This window comes from Eptesicus fuscus, chromosome 9 (assembly GCF_027574615.1).
Source record: "Eptesicus fuscus isolate TK198812 chromosome 9, DD_ASM_mEF_20220401, whole genome shotgun sequence".
Lineage (NCBI taxonomy): Eukaryota > Metazoa > Chordata > Mammalia > Chiroptera > Vespertilionidae > Eptesicus > Eptesicus fuscus.
Genome location: NC_072481.1, coordinates 33,114,377 through 33,128,977, shown reverse-complemented (window position 1 = coordinate 33,128,977; position 14,601 = coordinate 33,114,377). Strand labels below are relative to the sequence as shown.

The following is a 14,601-nucleotide window of genomic DNA, read 5'->3' as shown; positions in this document are numbered from 1 at the left end:
GACTTTTTAAAAACTAGACAGCAGAGTTGATATGGTAATACTATCCATGATATAAGAAACAGGGAAGATAATGGCATTATACATTAACTGTAGTGAGTTAAAGGGTATTTACATCAATGCCCACACTTACTACTAAAATCACTTTTGCATATCCCCAACATGCTCTTTTTAGCTTCAAGAAAGCAGTAGCCATTGCAGCTTAACTAGGGGATTTCAAGGGAAACTTTATTTACTAATTAACACACAAATAAAATAAGAGGTTATTTTCCTTATTATGCAAGACTGTAAATGTATGATAAATTTTCAATTTTCAATTATGGCTCATCTGAAAAAAATTATTCTTTTTCACTGTTTCAACCTTCCACAGATTACATGTAATACATAAACCCTTAGTAATTAGAAGTCTGATTATTAAATTTCATAAAGGAGATACCTAAAACTCTAACCTCTTCCTTGGATAAAAATTATTTTCTATTCCCTCAATTCTTGATCTTCAAAATGGAAAGGGGCATCTCTCCAGGTAGATGGAACGTGAATAGAAGTTAGTTAAAAAGAACTAAAATATTTTACAACTTTTCAGTTTCTTTATAGAAGAAGATATTAATAAACACCAGAAGCAATTTCTTAGGGCCAGAAATAAGGATCTATCAGACATCACTGCCATCTCTACTCTGGTTCTAACAATTCTAAAACCACTTTTTGAAAAAACTATTTCAGAAACACATAGGTTCACTATGCTGCTGAATTCTTTTATAATACAACAGAGGCTATACTGACACCACTACAGATGGCCAGAAGCTTGGCCTCACCCCAATCTTGCAAATCCTACCTTATAATAGAGAAACATGCAAATTGACCGCACCTCCGCTATGCCCATGATTGGGCCTGCGAGAGGCTGGGGGCAGGACTCCGGGTGGCCTATCTGGCCGTTTAGAAAACCAAGATGGCGGCGCCCAATCCTCTTAGTTCCGGGGCTCCCGGGGGGGCGATCGCAACCCTGGAGGGGCATGGCTGGGCCGAGCCAGGCGCTTCCCGGGGGTCCCGGGGCGGATCGCGACGCGGGGGGGCGTGGCCTGGCCGAGCCAAGCGCTTCCGGGGGTCCCGGGGCGGATCACGACCCAGGGGGGCGTGGCCGGGCCGAGCCAAGCGCTTCCGGGGCGGATCGCGACCCGGGGGGGCGTGGCCCGGCCGAGCCAGGCGCTTCCGGGGGTCCCGGGGCGGATCGCGACCCGGGAGGGCGTGGCCTGGCCGACCCAGGCGCTTCCCGGGGGGTCCCGGGGTGGCTCACGACCCGGGGGGGGCGTGTCCCGGCCAAGCCAGGCGCTTCCCGGGGGTCCCGGGGCGGAATGCGACCCCGGGGGGCGTGGCCCGGCCGAGCCAGGTGCTCCTGCTCCCCGGGGGTCCCGGGGCGATCGCCACCCTGGGGGGGGCGTGGCCAGGCCCAGCTAGCCGCTCCCGGGGCGGGGGTCCCTGGGCAATCGCCACCCTGGCCTAAATGGCTGGTGCTGAGAGGGATCAATGGGGCCGGTGGAAGGAGCAGGTGGTAGTTGACCACCGAGGGCATCTGCAGCAGCCGGATGCAGAGCTCGGGTCCACGTTCTCCAGGTTGGCCTCCGTGGGGTCCGTGTCGCACCCATAGTGGCCGAGTGGGCATGCTGGCATCGTAGCCCCAGCACGAGGCCAGCTTCCCAAGCCAGGCTGCGGAGGGAGGGAGGGCCTCTGGGCTGGGAGCACTCCCCCACCCGAGGACAGGGCACAGCGAGGGAGCAGCAGAGAGCTACTAGAGGTGGTGGGTGTGGTGGCCTGGCTTCCAAGAGGCTAGCTTCAGCTGCTGTGGCCTGCGCTGAGGTGGCTGGTGGTGGGGGCAATTGCGGGGGCGCATCCGAGGCTGGGGCACTGGGAGACGTGGGACTGCAGCCCAGAAAGCGAGGCTCCGGAGGACCTGGTCACCGACCCCCGGCATTGAAGCCGCCTCCTACAAGATGTATCCTAGCCTAGGTGTGTGGAAAGCAGGTTCAGGAACCTCTCCCTTTGCGGTGCCAGAGCCCAGGCCTGCCAGCGCCCCAGAGGAGACCCCCGCCAGGATCGGGGGCTTGACCAGTCTCTAAACCAGGGCGGCCATTAGCCCAGGCCTGCCAGCACCCCAGAGGAGACCCCCACCAGGATCGGGGGCGTGACCGGCCTCCAAACCGCCAGTGACCCTAACCCAGGCCTGCCAGCGCCCCAGAGGAGATCCCCACCAGGATCGGGGCGTGACCAGTCTCCAAACCAGGGCGGCCATTAGCCCAGGCCTGCCAGCACCCCAGAGGAGATCCCCGCCAGGATCTGGGGCGTGACCAGCCTCCAAACCGCCCGCAGCCCTAGTCCAGGCCTGCCAGCACCCCAGAGGAGACCCCTGCCAGGATTGGGGTCATGGCCAGCCTTCAAACTGTGGCGGCCCCTAGCCCAAGGAGGCCTCCTGGCCGAGGACGCCTGAGTCTGTTCTTGACGTAGGGCCGGGCTCTCCCCGCAAGGGACTCAGAAGCCGCCAGAGTCTAAATGCCAGTCTCTGGGAGTGCATCCACTGTCCACCAAAAAGTAGGGCCATCAAACCATTCAGTCTCAGTGCAGGCACAGGTCCGTGGCTGACGGGGTGGAGGCCAGACCAAAACAAAACAGCAGAAACACCCTGCCCACCTGGGCGGGTACTGCTGTAGTCCACGTGGCCTGGGCAGTGTAGAAAGCGCTACCTTCTCCCAGGTCCTGTGCTGGCACCACCGCCTCGCTCACCCTCAAGCCCCCCTGAGTCCTGACAGCAAAGTGTGTGGGGCATTCTGCAGGAGTTGTGCCGTTCTGGGTGCTTTTGCCCAAAGACACACTTTGGGATGAATTCAGAGCCACATCTCATTTCCCATGAGACTGGAAGAACCATGTAAAAGGATTTTGACAAAAGCTTTCCACATCTCTGTTTATTCTTTTGAATCCATAAAACGACCTTAAAAAAAGCATTCGGGCCACCTAAGAAAGAATGCACTTTCTGGCCAGAGCACACACGATTCTTTTGCCCAACAGGTTAAAGGGAGCAGAGCTGGCACAGTGGGAATGGCCCTGGTGCCCTATGAGGAGACCGGGGGAATGGGGTTGCCGAAATTCCATAAGCCTCTTGCCACCTTCTCCTTTGCAAACCACACCATCCACATCCACCAGGACTGGAGGCAACTGGGAATCACAGCCGTGATTTGGGACATGGTAAGCAAATCTTGAGGGGCCTCTGAAAACATCTGCAACTGATTATAAGACTGGTCTTTATTTAAAAAGAAATAAAAGAACAGCTTTATTGAGATATAACCCATATACTGTACATGTCACCTAAAGTGTACAATGAACTGGTTTTTTAAAGTAAATTCAGAGTGGTACAACCATCACCATGCTCAATTTTTAAATATCTTCATGACCCATCCCCTCCAAAAAAAACTTCTACCCACTGGAATCACTTTCCTGATCATCTTCCCCAAAATAGATTGCACTTTAAAGGTGGGTAAAGGAAAGCTGAGGGAAGTTAAAACACTGCACAAAGGATATTGTAAGATGACAAAGCCCAAAGTGAAGATCATGTGTTTTCTTTAAAAAATATATATTTTTAAAATTTCAGAAAGGGAGAGGGAGAGAGAGATAGAAACATCAATGATAAGAATCACTGATCAGCCGAAACCGGTTTGGCTCAGTGGATAGAGCGTCGGTCTGCGGACTGGAAGGTCCCAGGTTCGATTCCGGTTAAGGGCATGTACATTGTTGCTGGCACATATCCCGGTGGGGGGTGTGCAGGAAGCAGCTGGTCGATGTTTCTCTCTCATCGATGTTTCTACCTCTCTATCCCTCTCCCTTCCTCTCTGTGAAAAATCAATAAAATAAAAAAAAAAAAAAAAAAAAAGAATCACTGATCAGCTGCCGCCCACAGGTCCCCCTACTGGGGATTGAGCCCGAAACCCAGGCATGTGTGCCTCTGATCAGAATCAAACCTGGACTCTTCAGTCCACAGGCCGATGCTCTCTCCATTAAGCCAAACTGACCAGGGCCATGTGTTTTCTTCAAGTTCTGCGTGGTTGTAATGGTCCCTAAATCTATACTAATAAAAGGGTAATATGCTAATTAGAGTGGCTGTCTTCCGGACATCTTTCCAGACAAAGCCGCAGTGGCTACAAAGGCCAAGGCTCAGGCAGCCATAACCAGCTGCAGTGGCAGCAGCATTGGGGTTATGGGGGTGGTGCCTCCAGAGGGAGGCCAGACTGGGGGCCAAGGCACAGGCAGTTTGGGGTGATCAGGCTGATAGGGGAGGGCAAGGTAGGGGCAATCAGGCTGGCAGGAGATCAAGGTAGGGGCGAGCAGGCAGGCAGGCAGTGGGGTTAGGGACAATCAGGCAGGCAGGCAGGTGAGTGGTTAGGAGCCAGCGGTTCCGGATTGTGAGAGGGATGTCCGACTGCTGGAAGTTGGACATCCCCTGAGGGGTCCCAGATTGAAGAAGGTGCAGATTGGGCTGAGGGGCACACCCCCCACTCTCCCCCCCAGTGCACGAATTTCGTGCACCGGGCCTCTAGTAGTAACTATAAATAGCAATAACTATGCTAGTAAGGGAATGAGCAACTATAGGGATCTCCTCCTTTTCTAGTTGCTGCTAGGAAGGCCGGAGATACTTTTCCTTGTCCAATCAGCCCCTTTCTTTACTGGAATTTGGACAATCTTGTTCCCACTATTGAGGCCTGGTACACAAAGAAGAAAGGCCTAACTACCCATTCCCACTGATGAAAGTGCTCTGGAGGAAGGTCTGCTCCTGGCATCTCATAGAACTCAGAAAACTTTCAATTTCAGAAAGTAGTGGTTAAGGTCTACAGAACCATTAGTACTATATTTCAGCTACACTTTGGGTTAAATAAATTACAGAGAAGCTGTGAGATACAATGAAAAGAAGATGAACTCTGGAGTCAGACAGACCTGGGTATGAATCCCAGCTCCATCATTTACTAGCTGTGAACGTGGGCAAGTAAGTTTATCTTTCAAAGCCCCAGTTTTCTCATCTGTAAAATGGGGGAAATTTTCTACCTCAAAGGTAGTTGTAGGAGTGAAATGAGATAATGTATGTAAAAGTGTATACAAGGGACTCAACAAATTTCAATTTCCCTCCTCACTCAAAAATGAGTTTCTAAAAGCTATCCTATATATTGCTATTGAGTTGGCTCTAAATCCTGGAGACCCTATGAATGTCCACAATGTCCTGACCTCAATAGCCCTACTCAGCTCCTTTTGACTCATGCCTATGGGTTTCTTCTATAAAGTCAATCCATCCTCTTTTCCTGCTGACTTTTATTTCTCACACATGTTTGACATTTCTAAAGAACCCTGACTTTCTCATGATATGCCCAAAGTAGGAAAACTTCAGTTTTATCATTTTTGCCTCCAGCAATGTTTTAGGTTTAATTTGTTCTAGGACCCCCTTTTGTCTTTCTGGTGGTCCAAGGGTATTCATAGAGCTCTCCTCTAACACCATATTTCGAATCCATTTTTTTCCTATCAGCCTTTTTCACTGTAAAGCTATATTAGTACAAATAATTTATAACATTGCTTCTATAGAAAAAAATGTGTTCCAAGTACCCCAAAATTGCAATGAACTTGTAGAACACAAGCTATTTATAAATTATATGTCTACCTTTCTTTTCTATCTCTAGTAATACAAAGACATGACCTAATGGAAGAGGTATGAAAAGATAGTGAGATCAATGTTCACTACCAAACTGAAGCACCAACTTCTCATTGGTTCTAAAGAAAAAAATTCCAACTCTATGGTACATTAACTTTTTCCAACAATTTATTACAAGCACCTGTAACTCTCAGTGACATGCTTTTTGCATTATAAAATTACTCAAACAGTAAATTTACTTAAATATTTTAATGTCTCTTAAAATAATAATATGACCTTACATTTCAAACACTGCTATAGCTAATATATTTACACAAAGAATGACACCATATATTTTTATCAATACTACAGACAAAATTAAAAATAGATTAATCACTAGAAGAAAATAAACTTCCTCATCTCTTTCCAAACACTAACTCTTACCTCTGCATTTTCGTGGCCTTCCAGGGTCATACAAATATCCAGATCGCTATCACGAAATCCAAATCCATTCTTAGAAGAGCCAAATAAGCACAATCTTGCCTTTTCTAAGGGAAAAAAAGTCAAAGTTTTATAATTAGCAGGAAAGAGGAGTCTTCTATTACCTACATATAGCCTAACACAAACGATCTTGTCCACATTTTATGCCCTAAATTACCTACCATTGACAGATATACTGAGAATTTCCAAAACCACACTCATCTAAAGTGCAGATCTTTTGCTCAAGTTCCCACACCCATGTATCTTACTGCTTCTTCCATTTTTTCCAGACATCATAAATTCAACAAGTTAAAACTAAACTATCACTTCATCTCAAATCTACTATTATATCTATAATCCTTCTCAGAAAATAGTATCATCATCCACTCAGTTGCCCAAGTCAGAAATATATGTGTGATTCTTAACTCCTCCACATCCAAAATATCAAGTAATTTAGCTTCTTCCAACTTAACTATTTCATAAATTCATCCACTTTTATTCATTCTCAACATCACTACCAATAGTTAAGACCAATACTTAGAGATTCATGTCTTGGAAATAAACTAGTTGGTTTTTGTGGGGGTATTTTTTAAGGCACAATTCAAGTAGTCCTATAAATATCACCTTAGTAAATAGAATTAATTCTCCTCCAAAAGTGAGACATTAATCCATTTGATATAAATTATGATAGGACTATCTTCTCATTCTTAGTATCATTCATTACAGATACCACTTCAAATCAGCTGTGACTTAACAGGATCAGGTTTTTCTCCCTAGTAATTCTTATACACTATACATTTAGATAACAAACTCTATATTTTCAAAACTTAATCCCCCCTTTCAGTTCTGATACTCTAACTTGAAATTTCAACAATAACTGAGATATAAAAGAAGTTATGTTCATGAGCAAATAAAAATGTGCATCAGTTTAATATAACAGGGACTTTAGATTGGGTCAATATTTTACATAACAGCAAATATAATTCAAATATGGAATTTTATAGCACATTACAGATTATCTTTTAAAATACTTCATTCTGATTATAAATCAACTCTTTATTCTTTTCTAAAATACTTGGCTACAGAACTCTTGATTCTTCACCCCTATACTCAAAACCTGCTCCTTCTGCTATTTTTGCCATCTCAGTTAAATAGCACCACCCAACTATTGAGGTAAACACCTTGAAACCATCTTTGACTCCTTTTCCTTACATCTAACATGCAATGCATCAGCAAATCCTATTGGCTCTACATTCAAGATATATCCTAAATCTGACCACTTCTCATCTACTCTTTCAAATCACTGTTATATCTCATCTGAATCTATGCAGCAGCCTCTTAAATATTCTGCTTGCTTCCATTCTTATGAATCTATACTCTGTTCTCTCAGATCATGTCACTTAAGTGTTAAAATCCTCCAGAAGCTTCTCATTACTCAAAATAAAAGTCAAAGTCCTTCTATCAACATCTATAAGGCCCTAATGATCCAGTCTCTAGGCTACCTCTCTAACCTCATCTTTCTAGTACAGTCGCTTCATTCACTCCACTCTAGCCACACTGACATCCTGGCTGACCTTCAAACATAATCCAATCTTGGGGTGTTTATATTTGTTACTCTTTCTTTCTAGAATGTTCTCTCCTTAGAGAATCATATTACTTGCTCCTTCATATTATTTATGGCTCTGCTCAAATGTCACTTTATCAGAAAGAACTACCATAACACCCCATTACTATCCTTTTAACTCCTGAACTTTAATAGCATTTATTTCCTGATCTTATATTAAATACATATTTTTTCACTTGACTATGTCTCCCCCTCTTAATATAAGCTTCATGAGAGCAGGTTTCACCTCTTTTATTAGCACTGTATCCCCAGCACCTAGAATAGTATCTAACACATAACATTCAATAAACTTTTTAAAAAAATGAATGAAACTCAGATCAAGTGACTATAGTAACAAAAGCATCAATTTTTAACATATGACATACCATCATATTCTTTTTGAATAAACTTTTCCAAGCCCATTAAAATTTGTTCCCTGTTGTGTTGTTCAGAGAAAGGTGGTGACAACTCATCTAAATTGAAAAAAAAAAGAAAAGTAAGAAAAATAAAATCTGAAAATATCTTCTATTTTTTTACCCTAAAAACTTTACTTAAACTTTCTTTATTATTTGTCAACTTCTATGAATATAAAGTTATAAATGTTACTAGGGAAGGGAGGGGCAGAAAACAGCAAAAAGATAATTTTATAGATCTATGTTCATTTCACATGATCATTTTCCTTATGAAATATCTACAAAATATATTTACTTCTACAAATTATTTAAAATCATTTTCTTCAGACATTCTACTCTCTCCCATACACATGCTTGTTCTTCCCTCGCGGTAAGATGACACTAGGTACCTGACATTCAAATCTAACAGTTGCCACAAATGCCTGGTCCAAGATTCACATCTTCCCTATAAGTTGCTTTACTCAATGAGTCTTCAAAGACATTTCCTTAACTAAATTTCCTTAGTTCTCCAAACTACTTATCAGTTTAATTTACACTGTCTTTTTAGTTTTCTAGCTGTTTCATTTATATTCACCTTATTTTTTAAAATAAGACCATATATAGGATGGGGCAAAAGTAGGTTTATAGTTGTTCATATGGAAAATAATAATAAAGAATAATATAAGTATAAACTCTGTGTTTCGAGTATTCTCAATTGTAAGCCTACTTTTGCCCCACCTTGTATTCCTTAAGAATAGTCTTTTTTCCTGTCTCCACCTCCAAATGTATCCCCAGGAGTTAATAGCTAATGGGAACAAACAGTAATTAACTATAATGAATTAAACTAATACTCAGCTTTTGCAAAACAAATGTATCAGCACTTGCAATTTGATTAGCTGAAATACATGTGATTATTCTTTTCTTAGAGTAGTGAACTATTTTGTAGGATACTCTAATGGTAACACATATGATGCACTTGTCAAAACCCATAAAACTCTGTAGCACAAAATAGTGAACTTTACAATATGCAAATCTTAAAAACTCATCTAGGAGGTCAGGCAATCTCAGGATGGAATGCAGGTTATAACTAAAAAAATCTAATGGTATTATAAATGTACTAGAGGCCCGGTGCACGAATTCATGCGCAGGTGGGGGTGTGGCCTGCAGGGATCAGCCCGCTGTGGGAGCGCCGTTCATCCCGGTCAGCTAAGCAGCGCTCCCACTGTGGGAGCACACTGATCACCAGGGGGCAGCTCCCGGTGGTCGTTCTGGTCGTTCCGCCGTTCGGTCGCTGGGCTTTTATATACAGAGTGGCCAGATTATTATGATATCTGAATGCATAGTAATCTGGCCACTCAGTGTATATCCTATATAATAAAAGGCTAATATGTAAATTGTCCCCTCAACCAGAAGTTTGACCAGCAGGCAGGCTGGCCAACCATCCATGTCCCCTCCCCCTGACCAGGCTGGCTGGACCTGTTTTATACACACACACACACACACACTGAGTGGCCAGATTATTATGTGTTCAGAGATCGTAATAATCTGGCCACTCAGTGTATATAGATAAGACAACTTCACTCAAGGGAGTGTAGGAAAAGGTGCTAACCTAAGTAACTTGGAAAATTAGTGGAGTCTATAAGACTAAAAGCAAAAGCAACTGCATATAAGCACTGTACTCTAATTGACAAAGTTGTTTTCCACAGGAGTACAGGATAACAGTTCTGATAATGCTATAGATATGTACTTAAATGGAACAACTAAATAAATATGTGGCAGATGGTGGGAGCCAGATTTCTCACTATTGGAGTGGAAATTTATAGATAAGCAGAGGCTAGAATGAGCCATGTAATAATGTATTAGAGTTGGAGACATCAGTAGAAAGTAATGTTTAGCTTAATGTGGATAAGATGGTTACATATAGAAATATTCATAGATGTGTGTGTGTGTGTATATGTATATGTGTATATCTGTATACACATATACACATATATGTATATATGTTAGTATACACACATTTTCTTGCTGTGAGGGCCTAGAAGCAACAATCTAATCTAATAAAGAGGGAATATGCTAATTGACCCTCACACCGTCACAAAGATGGAAGTGCCCACAGCCAATAAGGAAGGAATATGCTAATTGATTGCCCCACCCTCAAAGATGGCAGCATCCACAGCCAATAAGGGAATATGCTAACTGACTGCGCCACCCTCAAAGATGGCGGCATCCATAGCCAATAAGGAGGGAATATGCTAATTGGCTGCCCCACCCTCAAAGATGGCAGTACCCATAGCCACAAGATGGCAGTGCCCAGTCCCCTCAGCCCCACTGGGGCGGCAGGCGTGTGGCAAGGCCAGGCCCGCCCCCAGGCAGGACCGGCCACTCCACGCGCCTGCCTCTGGAGTCCCCCAGTTCCCTCAGCCCCCCAGACGCCCAGGGCCAGCCCAAGGTACAGGCAAGCTTCAGATGGCGGCTGCCTAGCTGCCCAGGGCCGGCCCGAGGCACAGGCAAGCCTCAGATGGCGGCTGCCCAGCCGCCCAGGGCCGCCTGAGGCTCAGGTAACAAGGGCCAGCTGAGGCTTGTACTGCCAGCAGTGGCAGCAGCAGAGGTGTAATGGGGCGTCGCCTTCCCCTGATTGCCAGGTCACCTCCTGACCCTGAGGGCTCCCGGACTGTGAGAAGGGTCAGGCCGGGCTGAGGGACGCCCCCTCCAGTGCATGAATTTTCATGCACCAGGCCTCTAGTGTGTGTGTGTGTGTGTGTATATATATATATGCCTAAGCGACCATCGCAACCGAACGGATGACCAAACAGGCTGCGTGGGGCGACTAGGCCAGCAGGGGTGTTAGTGAGGGACAACCAAGCAACCAAGTAGCAGGCTGCATGGGGTGACCAGGCCGGCAGGGGGGCGAGGGGCGACCAAACGACCGAGCAGCAGGCTGCGTTGGGTGACCAGGCCAGCAGGGGGGGCAGTTGAGGGTGACCAGGCAAGCGGGTGGGGGCAGTGAGGGGCAACCAGGCTGGCAGAGGGGGCAGTGTGGGGTGACCAGGTCAGTGGGGGGGACAGTTGGGGCAACCAGGTCAGTGGGGGGTGGGCAGTTGGTGGCAACTAGACTGGTAGGGGGGGCAGCTGGGGGTGACCAGGCCAGCAGGGGTCGCAGTTAGGGGTGATCAGGCAGGCAGGCAGGTGAGGAGTTAGGAGCCAGTTGTCCTGGATTGTGAGAGGGATATCCAACTGCTGGTTTAGGCCTGATCCTAAACTGGCAGTCGGACATCCCCCAAGGGGTCCGGATTGGAGAGGGTGCAGGCTGGACTGAGGGGACTCCCTCTCCCCCATGCACGAATTTCGTGCACTAGGCCTCTAGTCCAGTAATAACAGGCATCCTTGGTTTCTAATACCATTATCCAATAAAAGAAACCAGGGCTCTTGGGAGAAATGCAGGAAATATATATATGATGACCTGGAACATTTGTAATGCCAGAAAAGTAAGAAAGTGCTAAAAAATCAACAAGCAAAACCATACACTGATGGGGATTTATTAAAGGGACACTTGAACCAACTGAAAGAGCTCCCAATAGCCAAATCTGTAACAATTTGAGCAACAAAATAAAGTGGTATTGGATTAAAACCCAAAGTATAAAATATCCATGAGTCCATATTGAGATAAGTAACTAAATAAATACAAACAAAGGTAATAAATTATATTACATTATAAAATATGTGTGATGATTGAACCATTCAACTCTTAGATATTTACCCAAGAGAAAGTAAAGCATATGTATATACCCAGACTTATACATGAAAGTATATTGCAGATTTATTTGTAATAAAATTTAGAAACAAACCAAGTATTCATCAACAGGTGAATGGGTAAACAAATTGTGGTACGCCCATATAATGGAGCATAATTCAGCAATAAAAAGGAATAAATCATCATTGATACACACAATACAGATGAATCTCAAAATAGTTATGCTAAGTAAAAGAAGTCAGACCTTTTCCCCTCCCCTCGCAAAAAAAAAAAAAAAAGAGTACAAGCTTTGTGATTCTATTTATATAGAACTCTAGAAAATGCAAACTGCTCGGCCACAGTAGCTCAGTGGTTGAGCGTTGACCTACGAACCAGGAAGTCACACTTCCATTCCCAATCAGGGCATATGCTCTGGTTGCGGGCTAGATCCCCAATTATGCAGGAGGCAGCCAGTCAATGATTCTCTCTCATTATTGATGTTTCTATCTCTCTCTCTCCTCTCCCTTCCTCTCTAAAATCAGTAAAAATGATTTTTTTTTTAAATATATAAAACAGAAAATGCAAACTAATCTACAGTAACAAAAAGCAGGTAAGTGGTTGCCTGGCAGGAAATGAAGATAAGGAAGGATAAAATGTTACATCAGAAACTTTATCTTACCTGGACACAGCAAATAATTTAGAAATATTTGCTATTTCACTCCAGTAACTTTAATTTTAAAAAATTAATTAATTTTAAAAAAATGTTTACTGAGTGAAGATTCATCCCAGATATACTATAAATGTGTGATGAGTAAGGTATAGGGGTGGGCAAAAGGTGTACAGTTGTGAGCATGCAAAACAGTATTATTTTTCTTGTATTACATGTTTTTCCACACAAACAACTGTAAACCTACTTTTGCCCACCCCTGTATGTAAGGATTTCCTCAAAATATCTTTATCCTTTTCTCCCCCTATTGCCTTTCTTATATTTTACCAAACCTAAGGTAATTATTCTCTCAGACAAATTAAACACCCTTTGGTTTATGAATAATCTCCTATATCTCAAGTTCCAACTCAAATGTCACATCATTAATTCCAATTCCTCTGATCCATCCCAGTTAAAATTGTGTTTTCATTGCATTTTCTTTACCACTACTATAGCAAGTAATGCATAATGCTTCCAGTTATGGCAATGTTTATACATGTCTTACACATTCATCTAGAGCAGCTCTGTGTAAGAACATTGCAATTGATAAAAATGTTCTCTATCTAGCCCTGGCCAGTGTTTCTCAGTGGTTTTAGTGTCAGCCTGCACACCAAAGGGCCTCAGGTTTGATCCCAGTCAAGGACATGTACCTGGGTTGCAGATTCGAACCACAGCCCCAGTCGGGGCGCATGGGTGAAGTAACCAATCGATGTGCCTCTCTCACATTGATGTTTCTCTCTCCCGCACCCCCTTGCTCCCTTGCATTCTCTCTAAAAATCAATGGAAAAAAAATCCTCAGGTGAGGATTAAAAAAAAAAGTTCTCTATTTAGACTGTCCAATACAGTAGTTACTAGACACATGTAGCTATTCAGTACTTGAGATGTGGCTGGTATAACTGAGGAACTTAATTGTTTATTTCAGTTCATTTTAATTAATTTAAATTTAAATAGCCATATATAGCCATATGAGACAGCACAGATCCAGAGTCTAAGCTTCTTTTTTTAAAAATATATTTTATTGATTTTTTACAGAAAGCAAGAGAGAGGGATAGAAAGTTAGAAACATCGATGAGAGAGAAACATCGATCAGCTGCCTCTTGCACACCCCCCACTGGGGATGTGCCCACAACCAAGGTACATGCCCTTGACCGGAATTGAACCTGGGACCCTTGAGTCCGCAGGCCGACGCTCTATCCACTGAGCCAAACCGGTCTCGGCGAGAGTCTAAGCTTCTTAAAAGCAACACATAGGGTCTCTGTATTCCCCTTGGCATTTATCACAGTGTCCTGCACACAGTAGACATTTAGTAAATATTTATAGTTGGGTCTCTAAACTATTCAAAAACCTCTACCAAAACAAATGTTAAGCAAATGGTTTTTAAATAATAAAACAAATAAACAAATATCAAAATCTAAGAAAGAAATTAGTCTCAGTTCTAATAATAAAAGACTTACCAAAACATCTTTTACATACTAAGTCAAGTATTTCCCGAAATCGATTTGTCATTGGTGGCAGAGGTTTTAGGTCAATTTTCCTGAAATCCTCCGGGCAATCATTTTTGGAATGGCCATCCTTTTTGCAGATGCTGCATACTATCGTTGGTGGCTAAACAAAGGCAAAAAAATAATAATAATAATAGTAATCTAATCTAATAAACTATTGAGGAGCTTCATCATTACTTAGAAAGCAGGTCCAAACAGAATATTTTATGTAACTCAGTTCTGATAACCTTTGCTTTCAGAAGACTGGGGCTGGGGGAAAAGCATGTTAATGAAATGCATTGTTAAATGTAAAAAACATATTTTGAACCAACCACTTTAACTTTCTTCGCCACTAAAATGGTATTATCAAGGATTAGCTTTACCTGATGATGTAAAATAAAATACCAGGAGATGAAAAAAGACATAGATTAATTCCAATAGTTTTATCAGTCACCAAATGAAATACATGCATTACTATTTAATCTACTAAGATCTTTAACTAAGTAGATTACAGTTGTATATCACTTAACAATAGGGAATATGTTCTGAGAAATGCATC

General features: G+C 43.4%; 1 protein-coding gene across 1 annotated transcript in view; it reads right to left on the bottom strand.

Annotated features, from left to right (window-relative positions):
- TUT4 (terminal uridylyl transferase 4) overlaps positions 1 to 14,601 on the bottom strand; it is a 127,736-nt gene that overhangs the window by 26,750 nt on the left and 86,385 nt on the right. The window contains exons 15-17 of the mRNA XM_028142150.2: positions 14,016 to 14,166; positions 8,120 to 8,206; positions 6,095 to 6,198 (exon numbers count right to left, since the gene is read on the bottom strand). Of these exons, the coding sequence (XP_027997951.2) occupies positions 6,095 to 6,198; positions 8,120 to 8,206; positions 14,016 to 14,166 (342 nt within the window). The remainder of the gene's footprint in view (positions 1 to 6,094; positions 6,199 to 8,119; positions 8,207 to 14,015; positions 14,167 to 14,601) is intronic.